The sequence below is a fragment of the Camellia sinensis genome, chromosome 5 (genome assembly GCF_055761805.1).
Source record: "Camellia sinensis isolate YWXY chromosome 5, ASM5576180v1, whole genome shotgun sequence".
In the NCBI taxonomy this organism is placed as follows: domain Eukaryota; kingdom Viridiplantae; phylum Streptophyta; class Magnoliopsida; order Ericales; family Theaceae; genus Camellia; species Camellia sinensis.
Window position 1 is genome coordinate 185030911 of NC_138965.1, and position 27436 is coordinate 185058346.

At 40.5% G+C, this 27436-nt stretch overlaps 2 protein-coding genes across 2 annotated transcripts in view; both read right to left on the reverse strand.

Moving 5' to 3' along the window:
• LOC114271799 (uncharacterized) overlaps window positions 1–27436 on the reverse strand; it is a 206716-nt gene that overhangs the window by 91557 nt on the left and 87723 nt on the right. The gene's annotated exons all lie outside the window — the stretch shown is intronic.
• LOC145790295 (uncharacterized) lies at window positions 17850–19035 on the reverse strand. Its single transcript, XM_082868054.1, has 3 exons — window positions 18746–19035; window positions 18566–18664; window positions 17850–18356 (listed from the first exon to the last, which is right to left on the reverse strand). The coding sequence occupies exons 1-3, from the start codon at window positions 19001–19003 to the stop codon at window positions 18003–18005; spliced, it is 711 nt and encodes a 236-aa protein (XP_082724180.1). The 5' UTR covers window positions 19004–19035; the 3' UTR covers window positions 17850–18002.

Below are 27436 nucleotides of genomic sequence, written 5' to 3' on the forward strand. Positions count from 1 at the left end.
AACACATGATCTCCAACTTTAAATGTTAAAGGTCTTCTCCTTTGATCTGCATAGTTTTTCTGCCTACTCTGAGCGGTCTCAAGCCTTTGCCTAATTAGTTTCACCTTCTCGGTAGTTTCCTGAACTAACTCTGGCCCTAAAAGAGGTGCTTCTCCGACTTCTGTCCAACATATTGGTGATCGGCAAGGCCGTCCGTACAAAGCTTCATACGGTGCCATACCAATACTTGCTTGAAAACTGTTATTGTAAGAGAATTCGACTAGTGGTAAATATTTCTCCCAACTACCTTTAAAGTCCATCACACAAGCTCGAAGCATGTCTTCTAAAGTCTGAATTTTTCTTTCCGATTGACCGTCAGTTTGAGGGTGAAAAGCTGTACTAAAACACAACTCTGTACCCAAGGCCTTTTGCAGACTTTGCCAGAACTGTGACGTAAAACGAGAATCACGATCTGACACTATGAGAATAGGGGCACTCGTCAATCTTTTCTTAAGTTCTTGGAATGAATTTTTTTTTTTTTTTTTTTTTTTTTTCCAACCACTAAGCCACGCCACTCCTGTGACAAAATATTCAAACAATTATATATATATATAGGTATACGAGACACATATATATAAAAAAAAAAACCAAAACAAAACAAAAGAAACACTCGTTGCTATGGGGGCTCGAACCTCTAACCTCAGGCTTAGCCTTTCAATTCTCAACAACCGAACCACTGAACCCAAGCCACTCTTGTGACCAAATATGTAAACAAATATATATAATACATAGATATACAATTCATATACATATATGCATACAACTCTCCCGCCTCTTTCTCTTCCTTCGAAAACCGCGTTTGACACGCGGGCTTACTTTTGCGTCGGTTGGCCGACAAAAGTAAGCCTCCTCGATTTGCAAGCTCGTCTCGGCTCTCTCTCCCTCTTTGTCTTCTTCCATTCTGTCTTCTTCTTCTTCATCACTCTTTTCTCTTCTTCTTAATGACTCTCTTCTTCTGTCTCTCCTCCATCAATCTTTCCTCCCCTTCTTCTCTTCATCTTCTATTTTCTGCCATTTCTCTGCGTCTCCCTTCTATCCTCTCTCTTTCCATACATGGCTTCGTCTCGCCCTCTCTCTCTTTTTCCGGATCTTAATGATCAATCGAGCTCCTCTGGGCCAAGTGCCCCTGCTCTTACTCATCCTAGTCTTCCTACACTAACAGTTGAGCAAGTGATGGCTGCTCAAACTGATATTGAGGCCAACCACTACACGTTGAAGTCGTGTATGGAGACAGTGGCCGCGGTCACTAACCTGTCTCACCGTCTACAAAACAAGTCGTGTGAGGTACATCGGGTTAACGCCCAACTCACTTTGCTTCAACATATGTATAGGGATGCGCGAGCGGAGATTTGCGCACTGAAGGCAGAGAACAAGGAATTGAAACGGAAGGCTACCTCCATGGAGAATAAAGAGGTAAAACGACAGGCCACTTGTATGGCTCAGTTTGCAGCACCGTCGTATTTTGCCTTTGATGGTCGGCGAAGAGTTAACTCTCTTGGTGAAAACACTGAGGCAGGGCCTTCGAAGGTCTCCCAGAGCGAAATTGAGATGAAGAAAACGACGGGAGAGTCAAGCAAATGAGGTCGGTGTATGGCCGTCTGCCGGAGGAGAAAGAAGAACAAGATCCCTCTTTTTTTTTTTCTTTTCTTTTTTTTTTATATATATATATATATATATATATTTTCTGGGTCTTTTTATTTTATTTTATTTTATTTTGGAGTCTCTGTAATCGGGGATTTCCTCCCAGACTGCAATAAAATCAATTTAGGTTCTGTACATCAATGGCGTGACTGGCACATCACTCTGAATTTGAAAATAATTTTGTTTGATTTGAATTTGAGAATGATTGAATTTGAACTCCGAATTGGACATTGATTCCATACTGACCTGAATCACAAAATAACTTAACGAAAGAAAAACGAAGCAAAACAATCCAAACACATTTATATGCACTGACTGGTATAAATACACTGACTGGTATGAAAGGAACACACTTATATACCCTGACCGGTATGAATACACTGACTAGGTGACTCGAGCGGGAGAGAAGATAGAATCACTGACTCAACTATGCCCCTAATTCATTGCCTTGATTTTTATTCATTTATTTTTATTTATTTATTATTATTATTATTATTATTATTATTTTTTGGTAAAGAAAACTTGAACCAATAGTCTCAGATAATCTAGAGCCACAGACAAGTTGAACGCAAACTAGAGACTCCTAGTTCACATGATTTGCATACGAGATCTACTCGAGTTTGACCTTTTAGCAGTGAAGCTACACTTATAGGTGTTTCTAATCGTTCAAGCTCTAATCCCAAGATTCACACAGTCACAGTAGAGAAGAAAGAGTATGACGTGGCTACGACAATAGCATAACTTGCATAGGAATTCAATTGGAATTTGAACAGACGGTACAGTCGAATGACATGATGGTTTTGAACTTTTAATAGGGTTAAGATTATGGAGCTGGTGACCAAACTAGATATTTGAATTGAAATTGTGTTTGGCCATACACATTTCAAACCAAACACCTATGATTCTTCACCCTATAAGGATTAAAAGAGCGTAACCGGTTTTCAAGAGAACAACATACAAGATACAATAAACATGGCTCAAAAATTGCCAATTGATCATCTTAAGGCAATACTTTGTCGAATTGGAAAGGTTCAATGAAGATAGAGAAGTGATGATTTTACATCCGACAAATTTGGCGTCAAGCTAGTTAGGATCAAACAAGGATAGTCACTATGATTAGCATAAAGCTCTCATAAACTATGAGTTACATAATTCTATTCCTTCTAACATATGATACTACTCCTCAACTGAGGTTAAACCTCTTCCCACCGTCCCTAGGTATTCTAACCTGGAGCTCTGATACCATGCTGTGACGCCCCAAATTTTTTTTTTTTTTTTTTTTTACATCATAAGATTTAAATAACAATAACTTGCTAGATAAAGTTTTAACTACTAATTAGGAACTTTTAAGTTCTTACAAAGCCAAAGTCCAACGACAAAATAAAACTACAAGTTCACACACAACGTCACAACATAGTTAAATCCTAATACAAGGGATAACAGGATTTTATTCTGACAAAATATTAACTCAAAGTCAGCCAAGGTTCGATATTGGCAGCAGCTCCAATTTCAGCCTCAGTCCCTTCTTCAACATAATCTGGCATGAAACGCCAGGGCAACAAAATATATGCCATGAGTTTTGCAACACAGTAAGAAAACGTAACCAACCTACCATTCTTTTTAAGAGACAAATAATAATATTCTAAACATGAGATAACAATATAATTATATACAGAAATTACAACCATTAGAATAGTTTCAATAATTTTAATAATTTAGGTGACACTCGAAATCTCACCAAAGAGATTTAACTCACCAACCACTAAGCATGGCAACGGTTAATTTGAAACCCTCCCTTGGTCAAATATTTAAGTGTTACCAACCGTAACTACCAGGGATGCCCACGTCCGGAGTTATATACCCAAGTAGTGGCATCCGTGGTCTGCCCCAAGGAAACGGTCTGCCAGGGGTAAGCAACCTCCCTGTGTGCCACCTGCACATCCACCCTTATTCCAAAACCGAATACCGAAAAGGGTTCAAATAAGTCCCGTGCCATCTTAGAGTTTCGCAACACAATTTACGTGAGAATTCTCAAAACCAGGGCTCACCCTGAACAACCGGTGTTAACCGTCAACTCTTAATTCCGTACAGTCTTTAAACCAAGACTCACCCCGAACAACTGGTATTAACCGTCAATTGTTAACTTTGTATATGTCGTTAATCATTTCAGTTAATTTTGATATTAATCACAAATAACTCCAAATTTTTAATCACAAGTAATGTTATACAACTCATTAAAATTCCCAATCATAAAATATTGCATGTGTCACACAATACTAAATAAAAGTACAGAATTTAAATAAACAATTTATTTAAACCATGGTATGAAATAATAACTTAGATACAAGAATTAAACCCTAAACACACACATGCACAAATTTTTGATTTACAAAATTAGACTAGCATAATATTAAAGTGGTGATTTTATTCTGTCCAGAAAATTTTCAGAGTATATATCTTGCAAATAAAATTATAAATACATTACTTATACAACTCTAAAATTCATATCAATCTACAGGATACTCAATAAACATGTTATGGTTATTTTTCAGAAAGCGTTTCCCAGAAATAACTTATAAATAATTCTAAACAAATTCCAAGGGTGTTTATGACACAGATTTGTCACATTTCCTTATTTTAATTCCATGCTTAAATTTATAGATCAAACCCATAATCTAAGGATTTATTATGAAACTAGACTTCTCAAATTTCATCTTCTAGTCAGAAATTACCAGATTTGGCTTAGTATAGAATTTTAAATAAATTTTCAAATACATGGTAAAATCTGTCTCACAGTTTCAGATTCAGTTAGAAATTTGTATAAATTTGTAGAAAGCTCGAAAATTGTTTCCAAAAATTTCTGAATAAACTAGACATCATTATCAACAACTTTGTAGAAGAAATCATCTCGAAATTCTGAGTATAAAATTGTCTAACAATTCGGGTAACATGCTGGCAGATTCAAGACAGATTATTCTCAACACAGTTTCAGATTTAGTTAAAAATTTTTATAAATTCGTAGAAAGATCAAAAATATTTCCAAAAATTTCTAGATAAACTAGACATCATTATCAACAATTTTATAGAAGAAATCATCTCGAAATTCTGAGTATAAAATTGTCTAACAATTCGGGTAACATGCTGGCAGATTCAAGACAGATTATTCTCAACACAGTTTCAGATTTAGTTAAAACTTTGTATAAATTCGTAGAAAGCTCAAAAATTGTTTCCAAAAATTTCTAGATAAACTAGACATCATTATCAACAACGTTATAGAAGAAATCATCTCGAAATTCTGAGTATAAAATTGTCTAAAAATTCGGGTAACATGCTGGCAGATTCAAGACAGATTATTCTCAACACAGTTTCAGATAATATATCAAATGTACGTAATCTGAAAAATTTCAATTATATAAAAACAAAATGAGAGGGTTGAGAGGGTTTTCTTACTTAGTAATAGAGTGACAAAATGGTTGAGAATTTTGGCTTCTATAATCTCCTACTCTTCTTCCTCTCCTAACACCAAGCTTGGTGGCTTTGGGGATTTCTCTCTTCTTTTTTTTTTTTTTTTTTTTCTTTCTCACCGGATGCTTGCATGCACAAGGAAGGCTTGCATGCATATAAATATTGAAGACATCTCTCTCTCCCTCTCATTCTTTCCATTATTTTATTTCCTCAAAAACATTCCATTCCCTTTCTCCAATTTCTAAGAGCAAACTTTCTCTAATTTTTATAAGTTCTTCCCTAAATTTTATAAAGGATGGTGGGATTGGTAGGAACTATGGGTTGTTTGCCCATGGTTTGTTTGTTTGTATTATTTTTATTTTTTATTTTTTATTTTTTTGTGTGGGTTTCTGAAAATTGACGCACTAAGATTTTTAACTAAGGTATTTAGTAAGAATAGTTATTATATTGAATCATAATTAAAATAATTTATAAACAACAAATATTGAACACCCACAAAATTATTATTCTTAATAATGTCTTGTTAGTGATTGATTTGAGTCAATTTAAAACTAACTTTTACACTAATGTATAATTCAGATAGACTGTAGACAAAATTAATTAATAAATTTTCTTTAAAGAATAATTAAAAGATGGGTTTTCACAGTTTCAAAAACGTCGCATTTTTTTTTAAGTAAAACAACGCCGTTTCATGAATAGAAGACGTTTATAAGCGCCTGCAAATGGGTTATCTCACATGCTCCCTCTTTACCTCTTTTCACACTTTTTTTTTTAATGTCCAAATCTCGAGCGCTCTTTCTGTGTGTGCTTGTGTGTGTGTATAGTCTAAACCCCATTAATATCTCAGAGCCATTTCGAACTCCACTGTCTCAAAATTGAAGTTCATCTCAAAATCGATTCAGATTGGTGGGCTCCACTCTCTCTCTCTCTCTCTTTCTCTCTCTCTCTGTGCTGTCTAAACCCTAATTAGATTCATAGATTCATAGATTCAGATCGGTCGCAAGGAAATAGATCGCTGATTTAGATCATTTTGAAGTTCGAAGTTCTCTCTCGAAATCGAAGTTCAGATCATTTTGAAGTTCGAAGTTCTCTCTCGAAATCGAAGTTCAAATCATTTTAAATCAGTGATTCAACCATTTAGAAGTCCACTCTCGAAATCGAAGTTCATCTTAGCGATTCAGATCAGTGAGCTCTACTCTCTCTCTCTCTCTCTCTCCTCTCTCTCAAGCTGAACTGATGGTGCAATGTCGATTTGGTTGTTAAAATCAATCTTGTGAAATCCTACGAATGGTTTTGATATTTGATTTGAAACGATCATGTCATATCCTTCATGTTTGTTCAACATGGCTATTATCATTCATGCTTATTCCAAAACTAATATTGAATAAAGAAAAGCCCAAATGGCCTACAAATTAGAGAGAGCAATGTTAGAAGGAAGAAATTCAATTGACCACATCCCAAACTCTGATGTGGCTCAAATCTATGCTATACACTTTAATTTTTAGGCATTTTTTTATAGCTTTATCTTCTAAAAAATTACTAATCATAGGTGTAAAATTTTTAAAACTTTACCTTTCTAATTTTTTTTTTAAAGCTTTTTTAATAATCAACAGAATTATAGAAGAGTTGTACTAATCTTATTGTTACAAATTATGCTTCTACACATTTACCTTACATCACCAAAAAAATAAAAAAATAAAAATAATAAAAATAATAAGATGTTGAAATTATTTATTTAGTTTGGATTTAACTACGTGATCAAAACTAGAAACATGATGTTTAGAAGTAGTTTTTAAGCATAATGCTGCAAACATAAATTCACTGTGGAAATAGAAAAATGCAAGTATGATGCACGCAAACCAAAGGACTGTATGCAACAATCCCAACTCCTAGTTCTTTGCTTATATCAAAATAACAATGGCAAATATTAGAAAACACTGGATTCTTGTTTATTGCTTGCAAAACTGACTTGTTAACATAACAATAGTACCTCTACACCTCACCTGCAAGTAGGAATGATTTCGTCCTCTACATCTCTTGTCCACAAGGACCACTCCAATTGGACTGATGTTAGATGTAGCTAGCTTCACACCTTTTCATCATTCTTTCCTAAGTTTTCAAATGTCTTAAAAACATTTACATAATATGATTGCAGTAAAATGACTTTGATCATATAGATAGAAGTCACATTACTCCACCACAATATAGCCTTTATGTTTCTACTCGTTCTTTTTGTTTTTTGTATCAGTGTGTGATTCTAGTATCTGTTATAGACTTTTGCATTCTATCTGTGTGAATGAGCTAGGAAAATTTATTTGTGGGTATTGTTGAAACTATCGAATTTCTTTTGTTGGTTTAAAATGAAATTGAGATTTCTATTCAATTTGAGGAAAGTTGTGGGATAATATGTTTGTTAGACTTGTAGCAAGTTGGACCTAGAATTCTAGAGGTCTTTGCATTTCTTGACTTTTTGAGGTTTTCTTCCTATATTTTGACAATCCTATGCCCTATTATCCAGACAGGGTAAAAAATAATTAAAATTTTAAGCATCTTATTGTCTTCAATTGGATTTGGTATTTAACTTTGAGCATGGAGGTGACTTCTTTTTGGCATTTGGTTGCTTTATAATTCACCTTTGTTTGGGTTGAAAGTTAAGAAGGCATGAAACTTCTTGTAGTCAATTTTTTTTAAAAAAATAATATATATAAATAGATTTTCTCAGTCTATCAAATTATTTGTAAGATTATTGTTGCTTTTGTCAGTCTATCAAATTTCATTTTTAAGATTATTGTTGCTTTTGTTAGTCTATCAAATTTTATTTTTCTTTCTTTCTTTCATTCAGTGTCCTCACTCTCACACTTTCTCACTCTCTTTTTTGTTTCTTTTCATTTCATCTCTCTCAATTGGCGATACTGAAACGCGTTAGCATTCTGATATCAGGGTTCTAGAGAAGAACTGTTTACAAGTATTTTTCCAATTCTTCATAGACTTTGGTTGCAAACTTCAAAATAGACTTTGAGATTTTATGAATTCTGAATTTGCTTTATATTTTTTGATCAGCAAAAGATCCAAACTTTATTGGTGAAAACCAACTTACAAAAGATAGATACTGCGAGTTGAGATTTGAAATTATATATATATACTTCAAAAAACAAAATAAAAAACAACAAAAACAGTTTATATCAATTTCTCAGATGTAGAAGACAACCTCTCAAGATTTAGGTTTTTTTTTTTTTGACATTGGCAAAGTGAATTCCGATTCCCAGTGGTGAATATCAAAGCATTCAAGAGATTTTGTTTTGTCCACACATGGAAAAGCCTGGATCATCTTCCTTTGGTAGTCCTATATACTCTCCTCAAATAGATGTATGGTTCAATCATAAAGCCAACCTACAATACATGCATATACATCTGTTTATATATATATTATTTATAAAAAAAAAATATTGACAACAAGAAGTTTCATGTCTTCTTAACTTTCAACCCAAATAGAGGCATCCATGGAGGTGAGCAATTATTTAATCAAATCCTTTTTGAAAATACAAGACCTTATTAATTAAAGTACTTGCTCTTATTAAATGTAGATTCACCTTTCAAAGAAAGAGAAGAAGAAGAAGAAGAAGAAGAAGAAGAACTAACAAGGTAAAAGTACCATTGAAAAAAAAAAAGGACCATAAGGACAATTTATATCCAAGTTTGTGATCTTGGAATTTGATTGTTTTAACATTGGCTTCTTTTTAATTTTTAAATATTTTTTTTCATAGTAGTTAAGAGACTTTTATCTCCATTGAAAAGGACAACAGAAAGTAGCCTTCATTAAATACCTAACAAGTTGTATATATCCAAGTTTGTGATCTAGAAACCTGGTTTGGAAGATTGCTTTCACTCCCGCTGTAATGCCTTTAATTGTCAACAATAATAGGTATGGTTATACTATTGGTGGTTGGTGACAGTGCTGTAATGAAGGGGCAGTTGGGTGGGGATAAAAGATAAGATGAGGACTTGTGAGAAAATCTATCAACACATAAAAGAAAACCCAAAATTTATCATCTTGACCTTAGATTGTATATTCTGAATAATTTTCTAATTTCTTTTTCTGTGCATCTATCTAGATATGCTCTTAACAACATCTTGATAATGTATGAATTTTTTATTTATTACCTTATTCATTGATGACACTGAATTTTAACACTCTTAGATGTTAATAAAATCTCAAAAATTAATTGCTACAATTATTATTTTGGTTGTGTTGAAATCTTGATTTTTACTTCCACATTGTTAGATGACTTGATTGTTGAACTATTCTATGTTTATATTCATTACTATTTCATTTCAAAATTTGATAGTTTTAAATATTACAAGTGATGATTTCCCATGGTTTGATGTTCCCCAATCAAATATTAAAACATATATTTACATGATTCAATGCAATACGTAGTCTTCTTTTTTTATAAACAAATAAATAAATTACAAGTGATGATTTCCCTTGGTTTGGTTTGCTTACCTTTGGATGATGTGCAACTGTGCAGGGACAGTCAAGTGTCATTTGTGAGGTGTGACTGATGTTTTCATTGATGTACAGACGATAGCATGGCAACCTTCATTGCATTCCAAAGTCCACAACTGGAGGTTTAGGCTTAACCACAATATTTGGTAATGTTACTACAGAAGATGCCACTCGCAATGCATTGCTTCTGGTATGTGTTTAGCTTATTCTATTTTCCAACACAGTAATTCATGCTTTGGCATAATTTCAGGTCTTTCATATTTTTGGAACATGTTCATGACCAATAACTATTTTTAATGTTCAAAAGGATAGTGTGAGATTGCTGGATGTCCAGGTCTTCCTGTGTGTGGCAGAGGGTACCCCTGAGCCTTTGAAGGTAATTGTGTTTACATATAATTTGTTGCTTAATCAATGAGTTGTCCTTCATTCCTTCTACACAATTGGACTGTGCCAAAACTTTTTTCCCTCCTTCTAATAACATGCTCAACGAGTTAGTGAAGTTTTGGTGAAATAGGGATAACTGTAAACAAATTTTTATTTGGTTATTACTGTGCTAACCAAGGTTTCTTTTTCTCGTTTTGTTCTTGAAAAATATCATTTATGCATTCTATTTTTTAGATGAACTTGGAGGTTTCACGGCTGAACTTAAGCTTTCCCTTTTCCAACTTGGAATCAGTCCTCAGATTGTTACATCAATTCCCATGCAGGTCTGCTATTCTTTTATCCTCAAGTTTACATTTCTTGTCCATTAATTAAGACTATTGTGATTGTCCTCAGAAAACCATGTTTGATCCAAAAACTGAACTTGCAGAGGATTTACTAATACTAGATTATTTAATATCACCCTTTTTCCCCCCTTGAGTTAGGATGATTATGCTGCTGATGATGATCAATATGAACAAAATCTGAAGAAAGAGACTTGGGTATTTTTCATGGTGGCAACACAAGATAGATTTGTAAATTTTCTTATCTGAAAATGCAGGACATTTTTTTAACAAATTGAACTTTGTGGAGGTGAGGCGCTTATTTGATCTACATTTGAGCTGGTCACTATAGTTATGGAGATGGAGAGCCAACTGATAATGCTGCAAGATTCTACAAATGGTTTGCTGAGGTGGGTAGTTTTGTCACTATCGAACTAACTTTAGTAGTGCATTATTTTTAGAAATTTGCGTGAAGAGGTATTGGAAATGTTTTTTAGGAAAATGAAAGGGGAGTCTGGCTTCAACAACTTACATATGGTGTCTTTAGTCTAGGTAACCGTCAATATGAACATTTCAACAAGGTAAATTCGTTATACATTTATATCAATCCATTACTTCTCTTTCTGTGATTCTATCTTTCTTGTCTTTTTTGTTCAATTTTTTTATCTATCACTGAGCATATTTTGGAAGATCCTTAGCACACCATAATATTGTTACTGAGCCAAATATACTCAATGACTAGTCACCGGTAATTGTAAATGCAATGTTGTATATTGGAACTTCTTTCTAATTGCTCAATAATTTTCATGTGTATGTTAATCAAATCAGGGGCATGACACTGAAACTAATAAAAGTGTAGTGTTGAGAGCTATATCATTTCATCATTTTGGCTATTATGGAGTTTCAGTGTCTCATTTGTCTTTGGAATTTCAGGATGATGCAGTGAAGAACCTAGTGACTAAGTTATACTCTGCTAAAGCTAAGCTTGATTTGGTAACACAAACAAAATCCAAATTTGTTTTGGAGAATAGCAAGGTTCATATATTAAATTCTGATTTCTATAGCTTGAGTGGATGTTCATATATTAAATCAAAATTTGTTTTGGAGGATAGCAAGGTTCATATATTAGTAGTAGTCCCCCCATTCTGATTTCTATAGATACTAAGGGTAGAGTTTTTTTTTTTTTTTTTGTCATTATTATTACTGTTTATTGTTTATTTTTTTATTGACCTTTAAGTATTTTGAATTGCCTAAAGAGTTAATGTTGCTATTCAGAGAGAACTTCACAAACCCGAGTCTGATTGCTCTTGAATACATCTGGAGTTCAATATGTTTTTTCCTTTTATTGTTTGGTGTGTTTGTTGTTTGATTATGATTTAGAAATAATCATGCAACGTTTGCCTAAATTTAGTCAATATATTGAAATAGCAGTAAAGTTTTTTCATATTATTGCTATTTTTTAGCTTTATTGCATGCATGGTTTTTAGTTAAATCTAACCGAATTAGCACAATCTCAAAAAAAAAAAAAAAAAAAGAGCTATAACAGCGTTTTCCCAAAACGTCACTACAGTGCCAACGGTCATATTTTTAAAATAGGAAAAAATCTATCACAATGTTTTAAAAACATCGCTAAATACTGGATGACGTCATTTTACTGTTATTTATCACATTTAGCGGTGTTTTTAGACGTTTTTAAAGCGTCATAATGCTACAGCAGCGGTCGTGTCTTCGATATTTGGTACTAAACGTCACAAAAAGAATTAGCGGCATTTTTTTACACCTATAGCGGCTTTTTTTAAACGCCACTAAATGTAAAATTTCTAGCATTGTATGATCTTTGCACATTACTATGCCATGACCAGCTTAGTGTCGAGATCTTTAACCAGTTCAACTACAAAGTTTGTGTATTTGTGTGGAGGTGAGACATCCTCATTTCGCTTCTCTGTAGTCTAGTGATTTTGTACACAGGTATTTTCCCTGGGAATGATGTGGTGGATGAGGTTAAAACTCTTGTAAAGCTTCAAGCAATCTCCTTTTACTATTGTCATATGCACAATCTTGCTTTCCTCATCAATACTCACCTTCTCCTTTTAAGTTCTTCGCATTCCCCTCTATTTTTCGCATCAACATAACAACTATGTGTAAAGTCTAGCTAATATTAAAAAATGTCTAGCTAATATTAGTTTTTAAAAAAAGGCCTAATTTATGGGGGAATGGTAATTTCATAAAATTATTATAGATTTATGAAAAAGTTTATAATTTTAATTATTAATATTTGAACTAAAATTTTTCTTAATTTATGTTATTGCTCTAGGACCTGGATTCCCTCCAGTCCATAATCTCGAATGGAGAGTATTGTTCGGGCCTGTGAGATCTATTATGGGTTTCGTTTCGATAATCCAAACAGTTTACTTTTTAGAGTCTTTCATGTACATCATACAAGTAAGAAAAATTGAACATTTGACCTCCTAATAAGGTGCACAAACTCTTGGCTAATGGGTTAACCCAATTGGTTCTAACTCACAAGTCTCCTAACCACTATAAAATAGTGAAACAAATGCGGTGACAAATATCATTTATCTTCTCAATTCTTTAGTATAATGTGCAACAATTTTAGTTATATGCTCATGGATGTGTACATGTTTTTGTGCATGGACATGTTGAATGGAGGAGACCAATAGAGATATATTTATGTAATAAACAACACAAAGGATTTTTAATGCTATACATAAACAAGTACTCAACCTGCAAACTTGGGTTTTTTAAGCACCAAAGTTAGAGCTTCCAAACTCTCATTACTACACAAAGGTTAAGCCATAACCCGTTTATTCATGTTGCAATACAATGAAACCAAATTCTACATGCACACATGTATATAAACTTTGCATATATTATGCCAGAACAAGTTTAGCATCGAGATCTTTAACCAAATCAATTATGAAGTCAATATATTTTTGTGGAGGAGGGTGTAGACACCCCATTTTTGACCGACCTTAAGACTCAGACGTCACCGATTGAGCGCTTGGTGATGTTGCATATCGTGCTCGTTCAGAAGTTTCAGAGTCACGGCCGTAAGCCCTACCTCCGGACTTCCGAACCCTCTTCCGTGCCTTGTCTCGGTTTGCGAACCAGACTCGGTTTTCTCTGTTTCTTTTCTTGAGGAAAGGGAGAGGTCCCGTAGACCGTCTCTCAATGTCCGTAGGCTACATTTGGTGGCCGTAGGCCATTTTGCCCATTTCGGAGTCCGGTTCCCGGTTTTCGGGACCGTTGGCCGTGTGCCTTGGTTCGGGACCGCTTAACCATCTCCTATCGCTCTGATTTTTGGCATACTTCCTATTTGCTCCCTGTTGAGGGACACTGGGGGCTAAGAAACCCACTTCGTGGTCGAACGCCATTTTCGGTGCTTAACAGCCCATTTTCGGGACCCCGAACTGCGTGTTTTGGCTCCCGAACATTCGTTTTGCAACGGTTTCCGTTCATTTTTGGCAGGTACCTCTGTTTTATCACTGGAAAGGTCACTGAAGGGTGGGAGGCCAGCAATTGTTGCAGCAGCCAGTTATCTCTCCTCCGGAGCCTCCCGGCGCCCGTTTTTCCAACTTTCGGGCTAATGTTGAACACCCTAGGGTTAGTGTTGCCAACTTTCAACCACATATCTGTGATCTACACACCTGGGAGGCCCCTAAAAGTTGGTGGCCGGCCATTAAGGTTACCTGACCCTTTTGACCCCTTTCTTCCGGGCTAATGTTGAACCCCTTGGACCCTTTTTCTCGAACTTTGAACCACATATCTGTGATGTACACACATGGGAGGCCCCTAAAAGTTCATGGCCGGCCAGTAATTCAAATTGACCCTTTTGACCCCCTCTTTCCGAGCCAATGTTGAACCCCTTAGACCCACTTTCTTGGAATTTTAACCACATGGTTGTGTTGTACACACATAGGAGTACCTCCCCAGTAGCTGGCCGGCCAGAAAATCTCATTGAACCTTTTGACCCCTAGCCGGCCGGCTAGGGGGTGTGGCCGGCCGGCCACCTCCAACAAAAGTGAGAGGCCGGCCGTGTTCCTCGCACTGTGCACTTTACAGCTGTGGGGCAATATCCCCCAGACAAGATATTTATCCGGGGGATATTTTGTGGGAGAATTTTGCTCTCCTTTTCCCCCACCTTTACACCCCCTTTTGAACCCTTTTAACCAGCTGGTGGCTTCACTTACAAGGGTTAGAAAAATTGCTCTTCAAGTCTCCATGCTCAACTCCATCTCCATAGCTCTCAATTCTTCAAAAAACCCTAAGTCCCTAACCATCATTCCTTCTATACCACCAAGCTCTACCATCACCAACTCATTTCCAGCAACAAGGAAGGATTCTTAAAGGCTAAAGAAGCTGCAAATTCATCCAAGAAGCAACAAAAGTTTGAGTCTTCAAGGGTAAGTAACACTTTTACCCTTTTGACCCTTTTTCTTGATTTATTTCTAAGCCCCACTTCCTTTTTGTTTCAAGCTCTGGCCCTAACTGAAAAGGGCCCTCTTTTGAGCTCATCTTCACTTTTCATTAAGGGCTCAACCCTGTTTGAGCCCTCCATGACACACTTGCTTCATTGACCCTCTTGTATGTCATAGTTTTGCATGCTATTTTTGACCCATGAGAAATTCATTTTCGAGCATGTTGTAAACTGATATGAGGCTTATTTTGGGCCCCTCTTCAACATTTAAGAAGGGCTCAACACCATTTAGGGTTTCCATGTTGTACCTACCTTTATACTCCTCTTTTCTTCCCCATTCTTGCATGCAATGGCAACCTATCATACTTTTGTTTTTGGCCATTTTACAGTTATGAAAAAGTTCTTATTTTGGTCCATAATTCATGTTTCATTTAGGTCCTTTCATGGTTTGGGGCCTCCATAGGTCACTTCATGTTATATCCCTCTTTTATTCCCCATTCTTGCATGTTTAGTTAGCCTACCATGCTTTTGTTTTTGGCCATTTTACATTTCTAGAAAAGTTCTTATTTTGGCCCATTCTACATGTTTTATTAAGGGTCTTTGGCTGTTTGGTGATTATTTTGTATACTTCATGTTGTAGCCACTTTTGAGCCTAATTTTGCATCACACTTTTAGCATGTTTGTATACTGATTTTGAGGCTGCCATATACTGTAAATATTCATATTTTTGGTCCCTCTTCAGTGTTGTAGAAGGAAATTTTTCATTTTGAGTTTTGCTTGTATCACTTGCTTCATTACCCCTCTTTTGGCCCCTATTCTTGCATGCCATTTTTACCATACCTATGCTTGTTGTTTGGCCATGTTTATAACTGTGAAAGTGCATCTTTTGGGACTGTCTAGCTTCTGTCTTTGCATTGCATGCCCGTATTGTGCATGTTTAGCATAGCTATAGGCCATTTCGGGTGCCTAATGTTGCATTTCGGGAAATTTCCTTGCATTTCATGTCATTTCGCTTCATTTCGGGACTGTTTTCCCCCATATTTTAGTGCTGAAATTCCATTGGCATACTTGCATATCTTTTTTGCCATGTTACATCGCATTCCGTCATTGCCTCGGTTTGCGTGCCCGTGTGCACGCATTTCGAGGCACCTCATTTTTATCCGCCGGCATCCTATGTGAGTGTGGCTGAGGCTCACTCATGTCGGTATAAGTCCATTTGTCATTTCCATGCCATTTCATCGCATTCCGTCATTGCCTCGGTTTGCGTGCCCGTGGGCACGCATTTCGAGGCACCTCATTTTTATCCGCCGGCATCCTATGTGAGTGTGGCTGAGGCTCACTCATGTTGGTATAAGCCCATATCATGTTTTCATGTCATTTCATCGCATTCCGTCATCGCCTCGGTTTGCGTGCCCGTGGGCACGCATTTCGAGGCACCTCATTTTTATACGCCGGCATCCTATGTGAGTGTGGCTGAGGCTCACTCATTTTGGTATAAGCCGATATCATGTTTCTGTATCATTTCATCACATCATATCATCGCCTCAGTTTGCGTGCCCGCGTGCATGTATTTCGAGACACATATCATCGCCTCGGTTTGCGTGTCCGCGTTCACGTATTTCGAGACACATATCATCGCCTCAGTTTGCGTGCCTGCGTGCACGTATTTCGAGACACATATCATCGCCTCGGTTTGCGTGCCCGCGTGCACGTATTTCGAGACACATATCATCGCCTCGGTTTGCGTGCCCGCGTGCACGCATTTCGAGACACATATCAGCGCCTTGGTTTGCGTGCCCACGTGCACGCATTTCGAGACGTGTGTCTCGGCCAAGGTCATGGCAATACAGCTCTTTCCTTCCCTCAAACCTTGGGCGACTTCAATCAAGCGAATGCTAGCCCCACCGAAGCCCGAGGAAAGCAGAAAATGGGACAACATACACAAGCAGAGGGCGTGTTGCCGGAAACCCTGCCAATAATGGTTGCTGCGGTCACCGGCGTCAAAAAAACGATGGATCAAGCCGAGAATGTCCAGTTTCCCACAGCAGATCAGAGACCGAGCGTCATGCGCCGTGAGCCCACACATCCGCCCTAAAGCCTGAGCGTGACCAAAACGGAGCTGCGGCAAGATTACTTCAGAGCATTCAGATTCCATCAAAACCTGAAAATCTTCAAAAGTCGGACACATCTCTTGGCCGCCAAAGCTGAAAACATGCGTCACTGGATTCCAGAACCTTGCCGCAGCATGGAGAAAAGGAAGCTGTAGCGGAGTACGGCTCAGCGTGAATAGCGCGTTCAAGCCGAAACCCCGGAAATTCAGCTTTTCCGAGCCGTCTAGAGAAGAGATCCAAGATGTGATATTTTCTGCGAGAAATGCCTCCATCTTTGCCTAAAACTAAGAATGAAATGAATGTTCCCGAAGTTGAGGCTTTTATAGAAGGAAAAACACTATTCACGGGGACACGTGTCAAAAATCTGGTGGCTGCAGGACTGAATGGCCGGCCAGCCACTTTTTCTGGCTGGCCAGCCATTTATTTTTTTTAGAAATGGCCGGCCAGCTGTCTCTCTCCACCAAAAATGGCCGGCCGGCTCCCAGGGATGGTTGGCAATGCTGCAGTATATCTCCCTGGCCCTGTTTTATCCTTCGAGGGAGAGTTCCAAGTATTTCCATGCAACGGGAAAGTCAGAGGCCTTCATCTCCCTCCGTTTCGGATGCGTTCCGATGCCCAGATTTTCAGAAGAACACTCTGTTGTTGTTGTGTTTTGTTTATCGAGTTGTAGTTTTGCTTATCGAGTTGTATGTCGAGCGGACGTGTTTCGTGTTTTTGAGTCATTGCGCTTTGTTTAAGCAATCTTTGTTAAAGTCTTGTTTATTTGCGTTGTTGTATTTTGTTTATCGAGTTGTAAACTTGCTAAAGATTCTGTTATATCTTAGTAAGTTGAGTTGCTTAGTTTGTTGCGTCGGTTCACTACCTGACTTGGTGATTACACAATGCGCATTACCATTCAATTTCATTTTTGTGCAAAATAAAATGATGCGATACGATGCTAAAGTTTAAAATACAAACATCTCTTCAAAAGCTATTTCATTTCATCATGCTTTACAACAAACAAAGGTACAAGTTTTACAAAAAATAAAACTACCTAACAATGTGCAAAGTGCTATAAACTACTAGCAAAAAGAAAAATAAAGCAGGAAATAACAGCATCAAAGTCCTCGGGAGCGGGAACGAGAAGCACTCCTCATCCTCTTCTGCGGGACAATCTCCGCACCATCATCATCATCTGAGTCGTAGCCTCCCTCCTCAGCAGATGTCTCTGACTGACGATTGGTAGCCTCCTCCTCCTCCTCAGCATCCTCCTCCTCCTCGTCAGGCTCCACCTCCACAACGTGAGCCCTGCGTCTGCGGACGGGCCCCCCTCGAGCTCCTCGAAAAGGCCTAGATGGCCCGGCTCCTCGGGAAGGCCGAGATGGCCCTGCCCCCTGAAAAGGCCCAGATGGCCCAGCTCCCCAATGAGGCCCGGGTGGCCTGGTCTGCGGCTGACCGGACCATGAAGGCATCTGAAAACAAAGAGTTCAATTCAAATACATCAGTCCAAATATATACATCAGATGCAGATACAAGCAAAGGCTACATGAAGTGGGTGCATGTAAATACAATGTACAAGTGGGGTGTGTGTCAGGTGTGCTCTACACAAAATAGTCTATCGATGCAGTAGAAATCAGCATGTCATCAGAAGTATGATAAATGCCAGAAAACTGAAGGGTACCTGAATGCCCGCGACAGACAACTGTGCCTCCCTACGCAGGACCATGCCCTCGAGTGTGGCCACCAGTCCAACCACCTCCTCCATGTACCCTCGCGATGGCTGCAAAATGAGCTCATAATCATCAGTGAACAGAAAAGTGTCTAAACATCTGAATGATGAATGAAAGCAGATGGAGCATACCGGCGGTGAGTCCGGATCAATGGCGTATCGATCACTGGGCATCGGAGGCTTTAGTGGAATCAGAGTCGGAGAGCTAGCCCCATACTGCCACGCCATCAACTCAGTAGGCATATCTGGCCATCCGGGATGAGGATGAATCGACGGAGCCGGAGGAACCGGTCTGCTCCCACCTCTAGATGTACCGGCCCTGCTAGTAGAAGGGGCGTCTGCAGCCCGAGCCCGAGCCTGGTCCGGGGATGACATACCGGCAGGCCTCATCAACGGGATACGAGCTTCCGTCAATGGAGGCATCAAATATATGTGACGGTAAGTGGCGTAGTCCTCCTCCTCAATGTATAGTAAAGCATCAGTACCCAGTATGGCGCCGACTACCTCTGAGTACGAGAGCCTGTCAGCGGTCCGCATACTGGCTGGGGGTACTGCAGGAATATCCTGAGAAAGATACCCCCATACCTGGCGCAGAAAGTGCTCCCCCAGGAACCATACCCTGCCAACCGGCTCTTCGAGCAGGACCCTATACTGGGAGATGTCCGATGCTCCGGTATACTGGAGTCGGAGACCATCACCCAGAGACACCCAGGGCTGCCATGTAATCTGCGGATGATGAATGCCTAAACCAATCAGAAATCGAGAATATACAGAGCAAATCAAAGATGAAAATGAAAAGAACTGAAAGTTCTGAAGTACCTCTGAATGTCGCACAGTGTCGAAATACTGTCGCAGGCGAAGGAGGGTCTCTCGAGGCCTCGGCCGGTGCGGGCCCTCGAATATCAATGAATATGGGGTCACGGGAATCCCTACCACCTCCAGCTCTGGGGCTAATGATGGGAAGTATACATAGACCCATAACTGAGAAAAGCAATGCAGAATGTAAGTACGAAATGCTGAGAGCAAAATACAGACTGTAAAAGTGCACTGTGTGTGCAATGTACAAGTAATGAGAAGCAGAAATGTAAATCAAGGGGACAGAAAGTACCTCCCAGGCTCTCCAGTAGCCGCCAAGCAAATCGCCACGCCCGCGGGAGGTCGCGCTCATATAAAAGTAAAGGGTAGCCAGGCCGGCGCCACCCCAGTCATATCGATGGACCTGTGATAGGTCGACTAGAGCGCTCAGCAAATAAAGCCCAACTGTGTTCCCTCTGTCGGCGAACAGGGTACTCCCGAAGAGGAACATCAAGAAACCACGGGCATACTGCTCCGTCTCCTCGGGAGTCTCGGGCACCATCTCCGCCCGCCGAAAATGGGAAGAGAACCAAGTGTATCGGACTCTCCCTGAAACCCTGTCAACAGGTGGGTGAGCCCCCAATAGATATGCCCAGGCGGCCTCCCACTCGCCCATATCCTCATCGTAGGGGATGGACCAACCTCCAACGTCAAGGCCGGTCAATACAGCGAAGTCAAAAGGGGTCATGGTCATATCCCCAATAGCAGAGAAATGAAAGGAATTGGTGGTGTCCCACCATCTCTCTACCAAAGCTGCCATCAATGTCCTCCTGGCAGGACAACGTGACAACCCGACGCAGAAGGGCCCGAACCCTGCCAAGTCGACTAAGTCTCGAACACCCTCCGGGAGCTCGGCATACCAATCCCGCGCACTGGTGGAACCATACCCCCGCACACTGCGGGAGCAAACCTGCATTCAGAATGAATACATGTGTCAATAATGAACTGGGATGGGCTGTGTGCCAATGAAATGAAATGGGCTGTGTGCCAATGAAATAAAATGGGCCGTGTGCCAATGAGATGAAATGGGCTGTATGCCGATAAAGTGAAATAAACTACATGCAAATCTATCTGGGCTGCGTGTTCAGAAAATTTGAAATTTGGGCTGCGTGTTCAACTTTCAGTTAAATTGTGGGCTGCGTGTTCACTATCTATCTGGGCTGCGTGTTCAGAAAATTTGAAGTTTGGGCTGCGTGTTCAACTTTCAGTTAAATTGTGGGCTGCGTGTTCACTATCTATCTGGGCTGCGTGTTCAGAAAATTTGAAGTTTGGGCTGCGTGTTCAACTTTCAGTTAAATTGTGGGCTGCGTGTTCACTATCTATCTGGGCTGCTTGTTCAGAAAATTTGAAGTTTGGGCTGCGTGTTCAACTTTTAGTTAAATTGTGGGCTGCGTGTTCACTATCTATCTGGGCTGCGTGTTCAGAAAATTTGAAGTTTGGGCTGCGTGTTCAACTTTCTATCAGTGTGGGCTGCGTGTTCACTATCTATCTGGGCTGCGTGTTCAGAAAATTTGAAGTTTGGGCTGCGTGTTCAACTTTCAGTTAAATTGTGGGCTGCGTGTTCACTATCTATCTGGGCTGCGTGTTCAGAAAATTTGAAGTTTGGGCTGCGTGTTCAACTTTCTATCAGTGTGGGCTGCGTGTTCACTATCTATCTGGGCTGCGTGTTCAGAAAATTTGAAGTTTGGGCTGCGTGTTCAACTTTCAGTTAACTTGTGGGCTGCGTGTTCACTATCTATCTGGGCTGCGTGTTCAGAAAATTTGAAGTTTGGGCTGCGTGTTCAACTTTCAGTTAACTTGTGGGTTGCGTGTTCACTATCTATCTGGGCTGCGTGTTCAGAAAATTTGAAGTTTGGGCTGCGTGTTTAACTTTCTATCAGTGTGGGCTGCGTGTTCACTATCTATCTGGGCTGCGTGTTCAGAAAATTTGAAGTTTGGGCTGCGTGTTCAACTTTCAGTTAACTTGTAGGCTGCGTGTTCACTATCTATCTGGGCTGCGTGTTCAGAAAGTTTGAAGTTTGGGCTGCGTGTTCAACTTTCAGTAAAATTGTGGACTGCGTGTTCACTATCTATCTGGGCTGCGTGTTCAGAAAATTTGAAATTTGGGCTGCGTGTTCAACTTTCAGTTAACTTGTGGGCTGCGTGTTCACTATTTAACCAGGGCTGCGTGTTCAGAAAATTTAAAGTGTGGGCTGTGTGTTCACTTTCGAATTCGGGCTGTGTGTTCGACAAATCAGTGCTTGAGCCGTGTGTTCTAATGTGGGCTATGTGTTCGCAATTAATTAGTGGACCGAGTGTTCAGAAATTCGAATGTTGAAATTACATATTCAAGATGTAAGCAAAGTACTATGTCATAAGCTAAACTGCGTGTTCAAGCATGGCAAAGGTACGAAATCTATGTAAAATACAGAAGATGAGATAAATACCTCTCGGGCCTCATGAGAGAGATGCTGCTCCGGCTCTCTGAGAAGCAGATCCCCGGGTGCTCCCTCGTCAAAACTGGTAAAATGACGGAAGACAGCGCGCGGAAGAACGTGTGCTGGTGGACGGTACCTCCCGGGAATGAAAGGTCGGGTCCTCGGAGGTAGAGTCATGGGATCGAAATCATAGCCGGCACCTGGAAAACCTCCGCCGTGAGGAGAATTGCCTGCCATTTCCAAAGAATCTGCAAAAGGGAGCAAAAATGAGTAAAATGAGCCAAAATTGGAAAAAGTCAACAAAAGTCAACTCCCGAGAAAATATTCCAAATATTGAGACAAACTTACCTCGAGTGGCGAAAATGCAAAAAAGAAGCTCCGAAATCGGAATTTAATCGCTTCAAAGGGCTTAAAACTAAATATTTTTGCAGAAACAATTTGCGCGGGGCGTTGGAAAACGCACGTGAAACTCAGATCTGGAGAGAAAAGTGTTGTAGAATGCAAGAAAAGAAGGGGGACTCGGCTGCCTTTTATAGGCCTTAAGCCTTGATTGAAGAAGCATGCAAAAAGGAGGGAAAAAGACCAAAATACCCCCGGATAAGGCAAATGGCCGGCCGGCCTCTATTTATAGCCGGCCAGCTATCTGCTTTTTGCAGAAATGGCCGGCCAGCCATTAGCTTTAATGGAAATCGGTTGGCCACCTCCCCTTGGGAAGATAAATGGCCGGCCATGTTCCTCACATGCTCACCTAGCTCTCTGCAAATTTTGAGGAAGATCGGAGTTCCCGGGACCTGAAAAAGTTCAAGAAAAGTACACTTCCGGTCGCGAAATAGCTCCGTCGGGACTTCAGCTTCAAGTTCTGACATATGTCTCATCATCATTCATCAAAATCAAAGTGTATCCTTTTTGAATGAGTTGTAACCTTTTAGGGAAGTGAATCGGAGGCCGCGATTGAGTTACCTTCGCCGAAACACGTGTTTCCGTACTCGTTGTTTCATGACGAATGAGCACCCTGATTTATGCTAGTTTTGTACTATCGTGCACATAACTTGCATTCTCATGAGCATACTCACATTGTCATGTACATTTCTTGATGTTGGCATACCTCTGTGATTTGAGCATGCGTTGTCACGCATGTTCCATTCTTGCATTGCGATGCATTCACTCACCGACACTGCGTGTGTCGAACTTTCGGAATCACATTAAATATATGTTGTTAGCATATTTTGCTTGTTGCATTTCTCTCTTTTGCAGGCACGATATTGTATGTACGGTTCAATTGAGGCTGGTGCGACCAGACGAATCGCGCAGGTATTGTATCTTCTCCGTGTGAGACGTGGCGGGGATTGGATGATCCTCCGCATTCTTAACTGCATGAAATGTAGTTGTTGCTTTGCATTCTTGCTTAAAACTGTTGCATCTATTTGCGAATACTTGCTTCATTACAGCTTGCTGCATTTGCACGATCATTGGGTTACCTTCGGCTTCTTGCATATCATTTGCATTTCGCCCCCTGCTTGCGGGCATGCCTACGGGCACATCTCTGTTTATCCTGTATGTTTGTCTAAGTCTTCGGCCTTGTCAAAAATGGGTCGTCTCTGGGCTTTGACATTCACTCCCGTCACTTGTGACTTCCGAGTTCTGTCAAAGAGGGGCAACTGTAGACACCCCATTTTTGACCGACCTTAAGACTCAGACGTCACCGATTGAGCACTTGGTGATGTTGCATATCGTGCTCGTTCAGAAGTTTCAGAGTGGCGGCCGTAAGCCCTACCTCCGGACTTCCGAACCCTCTTCCGTGCCTTGTCTCGGTTTGCGAACCAGACTCGGTTTTCTCTGTTTCTTTTCTTGAGGAAAGGGAGAGGTCCCGTAGACCGTCTCTCAATGTCCGTAGGCTACATTTGGTGGCCGTAGGCCATTTTGCCCATTTCGGAGTCCGGTTCCCGGTTTTCGGGACCGTTGGCCGTGTGCCTCGGTTCGGGACCGCTTAACCATCTCCTATCGCTCTGATTTTTGGCATACTTCCTATTTGCTCCCTGTTGAGGGACACTGGGCGCTGAGAAACCCACTTCGTGGTCGAACGCCATTTTCGGTGCTTAACAGTCCATTTTCGGGACCCCGAACTGCGTGTTTTGGCTCCCGAACATTCGTTTTGCAACGGTTTCCGTTCATTTTTGGCAGGTACCTCTGTTTTATCACTGGAAAGGTCACTGAAGGGTGGGAGGCCAGCAATTGTTGCAGCAGCTAGTTATCTCTCCTCCGGAGCCTCCCGGCGCCTGTTTTTCCAACTTCCGGGCTAATGTTGAACACCCTAGGGTTAGTGTTGCCAACTTTCAACCACATATCTGTGATCTACACACCTGGGAGGCCCCTAAAAGTTGGTGGCCGACCATTAAGGTTACTTGACCCTTTTGACCCCTTTCTTCCGGGCTAATGTTGAACCCCTTGGACCCTTTTTCTCGAACTTTCAACCACATATCTGTGATGTACACACATGGGAGGCCCCTAAAAGTTCATGGCCGGCCAGTAATTCAAATTGACCCTTTTGACCCCCTCTTTCCGAGCCAATATTGAACCCCTTAGACCCACTTTCTTGGAATTTTAACCACATGGTTGTGTTGTACACACATAGGAGTACCTCCCCAGTAGCTGGCCGGCCAGAAAATCTCATTGAACCTTTTGACTGGGGGGGGTGGCCGGCCGGCCACCTCCAACAAAAGTGAGAGGCCGGCCGTGTTCCTCGCACTGTGCACTTTACAGCTGTGAGGCAATATCCCCCAGACAAGATATTTATCCGGGGGATATTTTGTGGGAGAATTTTGCTCTCCTTTTCCCCCACCTTTACACCCCCTTTTGAACCCTTTTAACCAGCTGGTGGCTTCACTTACAAGGGTTAGAAAAATTGCTCTTCAAGTCTCCATGCTCAACTCCATCTCCATAGCTCTCAATTCTTCAAAAAACCCTAAGTCCCTAACCATCATTCCTTCTATACCACCAAGCTCTACCATCACCAACTCATTTCCAGCAACAAGGAAGGATTCTTAAAGGCTAAAGAAGCTGCAAATTCATCCAAGAAGCAACAAAAGTTTGAGTCTTCAAGGGTAAGTAACACTTTTACCCTTTTGACCCTTTTTCTTGATCTATTTCTAAGCCCCACTTCCTTTTTGTTTCAAGCTCCGGCCCTAACTGAAAAGGGCCCTCTTTTGAGCTCATCTTCACTTTTCATTAAGGGCTCAACCCTGTTTGAGCCCTCCATGACACACTTGCTTCATTGACCCTCTTGTATGTCATAGTTTTGCATGCTATTTTTGACCCATGAGCAATTTATTTTCGAGCATGTTTTAAACTGATATGAGGCTTATTTTGGTCCCCTCTTCAACATTTAAGAAGGGCTCAACACCATTTAGGGTTTCCATGTTGTACCTACCTTTATACTCCTCTTTTCTTCCCCATTCTTGCATGCAATGGCAACCTATCATACTTTTGTTTTTGGCCATTTTACAGTTCTGAAAAAGTTCTTATTTTGGTCCATACTTCATGTTTCATTTAGGTCCTTTCATGGTTTGGGGCCTCCATAGGTCACTTCATGTTATATCCCTCTTTTATTCCCCATTCTTGCATGTTTAGTTAGCCTACCATTCTTTTGTTTTTGGCCATTTTACAGTTCTATAAAAGTGCTTATTTTGGTCCATTCTACATGTTTTATTAAGGGTCTTTAGCTGTTTGGTGATTATTTTGTATACTTCATGTTGTAGCCACTTTTGAGCCTAATTTTGCATCACACTTTTAGCATGTTTGTATACTGCTTTTGAGGCTTCCATATACTGTAAATATTCATATTTTTGGTCCCTCTTCAGTGTTGTAGAAGGAAATTTTTCAGTTTGAGTTTTGCTTGTATCACTTGCTTCATTACCCCTCTTTTGGCCCCTATTCTTGCATGCCATTTTTACCATACCTATGCTTGTTGTTTGGCCATGTTTATAACTGTGAAAGTGCATCTTTTGGGACTTTCTAGCTTCTTTCTTTGCATTGCATGCCCGTATTGTGCATGTTTAGCATAGCTATAGGCCATTTCGGGTGCCTAATGTTGCATTTCGGGACATTTCCTTGCATTTCATGTCATTTCGCTTCATTTCGGGACTGTTTTCCCCCATATTTTAGTGCTGAAATTCCATTGGCATACTTGCATATCTTTTTTGCCATGTTACATCGCATTCCGTCATTGCCTCGGTTTGCGTGCCCGTGTGCACGCATTTCGAGGCACCTCATTTTTATTCGCCGGCATCCTATGTGAGTGTGGCTGAGGCTCACTCATGTCGGTATAAGTCCATTTGTCATTTCCATGCCATTTCATCGCATTCCGTCATTGCCTCGGTTTGCGTGCCCGTGTGCACGCATTTCGAGGCACCTCATTTTTATCCGCCGGCATCCTATGTGAGTGTGGCTGAGGCTCACTCATGTTGGTATAAGTCCATTTGTCATTTCCATGCCATTTCATCGCATTCCGTTATTGCCTCGGTTTGCGTGCCCGTGTGCACGCATTTCGAGGCACCTCATTTTTATCCGCCGGCATCCTATGTGAGTGTGGCTGAGGCTCACTCATGTTGGTATAAGTCCATTTGTCATTTCCATACCATTTTATCGCATTCCGTCATTGCCTCGGTTTGCGTGCTTGTGGGCACGCATTTCGAGGCACCTCATTTTTATCCGCCGACATCCTATGTGAGTGTGGCTGAGGCTCACTCATGTTGGTATAAGCTCATATCATGTTTTCATGTCATTTCATCGCATTCCGCCATCGCCTCTGTTTGCGTGCCCGTGTGCACGCATTTCGAGGCACCTCATTTTTATCCGCCGGCATCCTATGTGAGTGTGGCTGAGGCTCACTCATGTTGGTATAAGCCCATATCATGTTTCTGTATCATTTCATCACATCATATCATCGCCTCGGTTTGCGTGCCCGCGTGCACGTATTTCGAGACACATACAATCGCCTCGGTTTGCGTGCCCGCGTTCACGTATTTCGAGACACATATCATCGCCTCGGTTTGCGTGCCCGTGTGCACGTATTTCGAGACACATATCATCGCCTCGGTTTGCGTGCCCGCGTGCATGTATTTCGAGACACATATCATCGCCTCAGTTTGCGTGCCCGCGTGCACGTATTTCGAGACACATATCATCGCCTCGGTTTGCGTGCCCGCGTGCACATATTTCGAGACACATATCAGCGCCTCAGTTTGCGTGCCCCCCTGCACGTATTTCGAGACACATATCATCGCCTCGATTTGTGTGCCCGCGTGCACGCATTTCGAGAAAGGTCATTTTCTCGATTTGCGTACCCGCGTGCACGTATTTCGAGGCATCTCATTTCCCATAGCATCGTGTATGTTAGGATTGTATCTTAGTCGCATTTCATCCATATCATGCATATTGCATCATGTCCGGAATAGGAGTTAGCCCGGGCACGGGAAACGAAGTACATTTCGTACTCCGAGTGACGGAATGTATCTCAATTTCCCAGTCGCCGACACTCCGGATTATCCATGAT

Excerpts from the sequence above, each read along its gene's own strand:
- LOC145790295 (XM_082868054.1), bottom strand. The coding sequence starts at position 19,003 with ATGAGGCCTGCCGGTATGTCATCCCCGGACCAGGCTCGGGCTCGGGCT. Across the intron at positions 18,665-18,745 it reads TTGATCCGGACTCACCGCCG|CCATCGCGAGGGTACATGGA; the intron begins GTATGCTCCATC and ends CTCATTTTGCAG. Across the intron at positions 18,357-18,565 it reads TGTCTGTCGCGGGCATTCAG|ATGCCTTCATGGTCCGGTCA; the intron begins GTACCCTTCAGT and ends CTTTGTTTTCAG.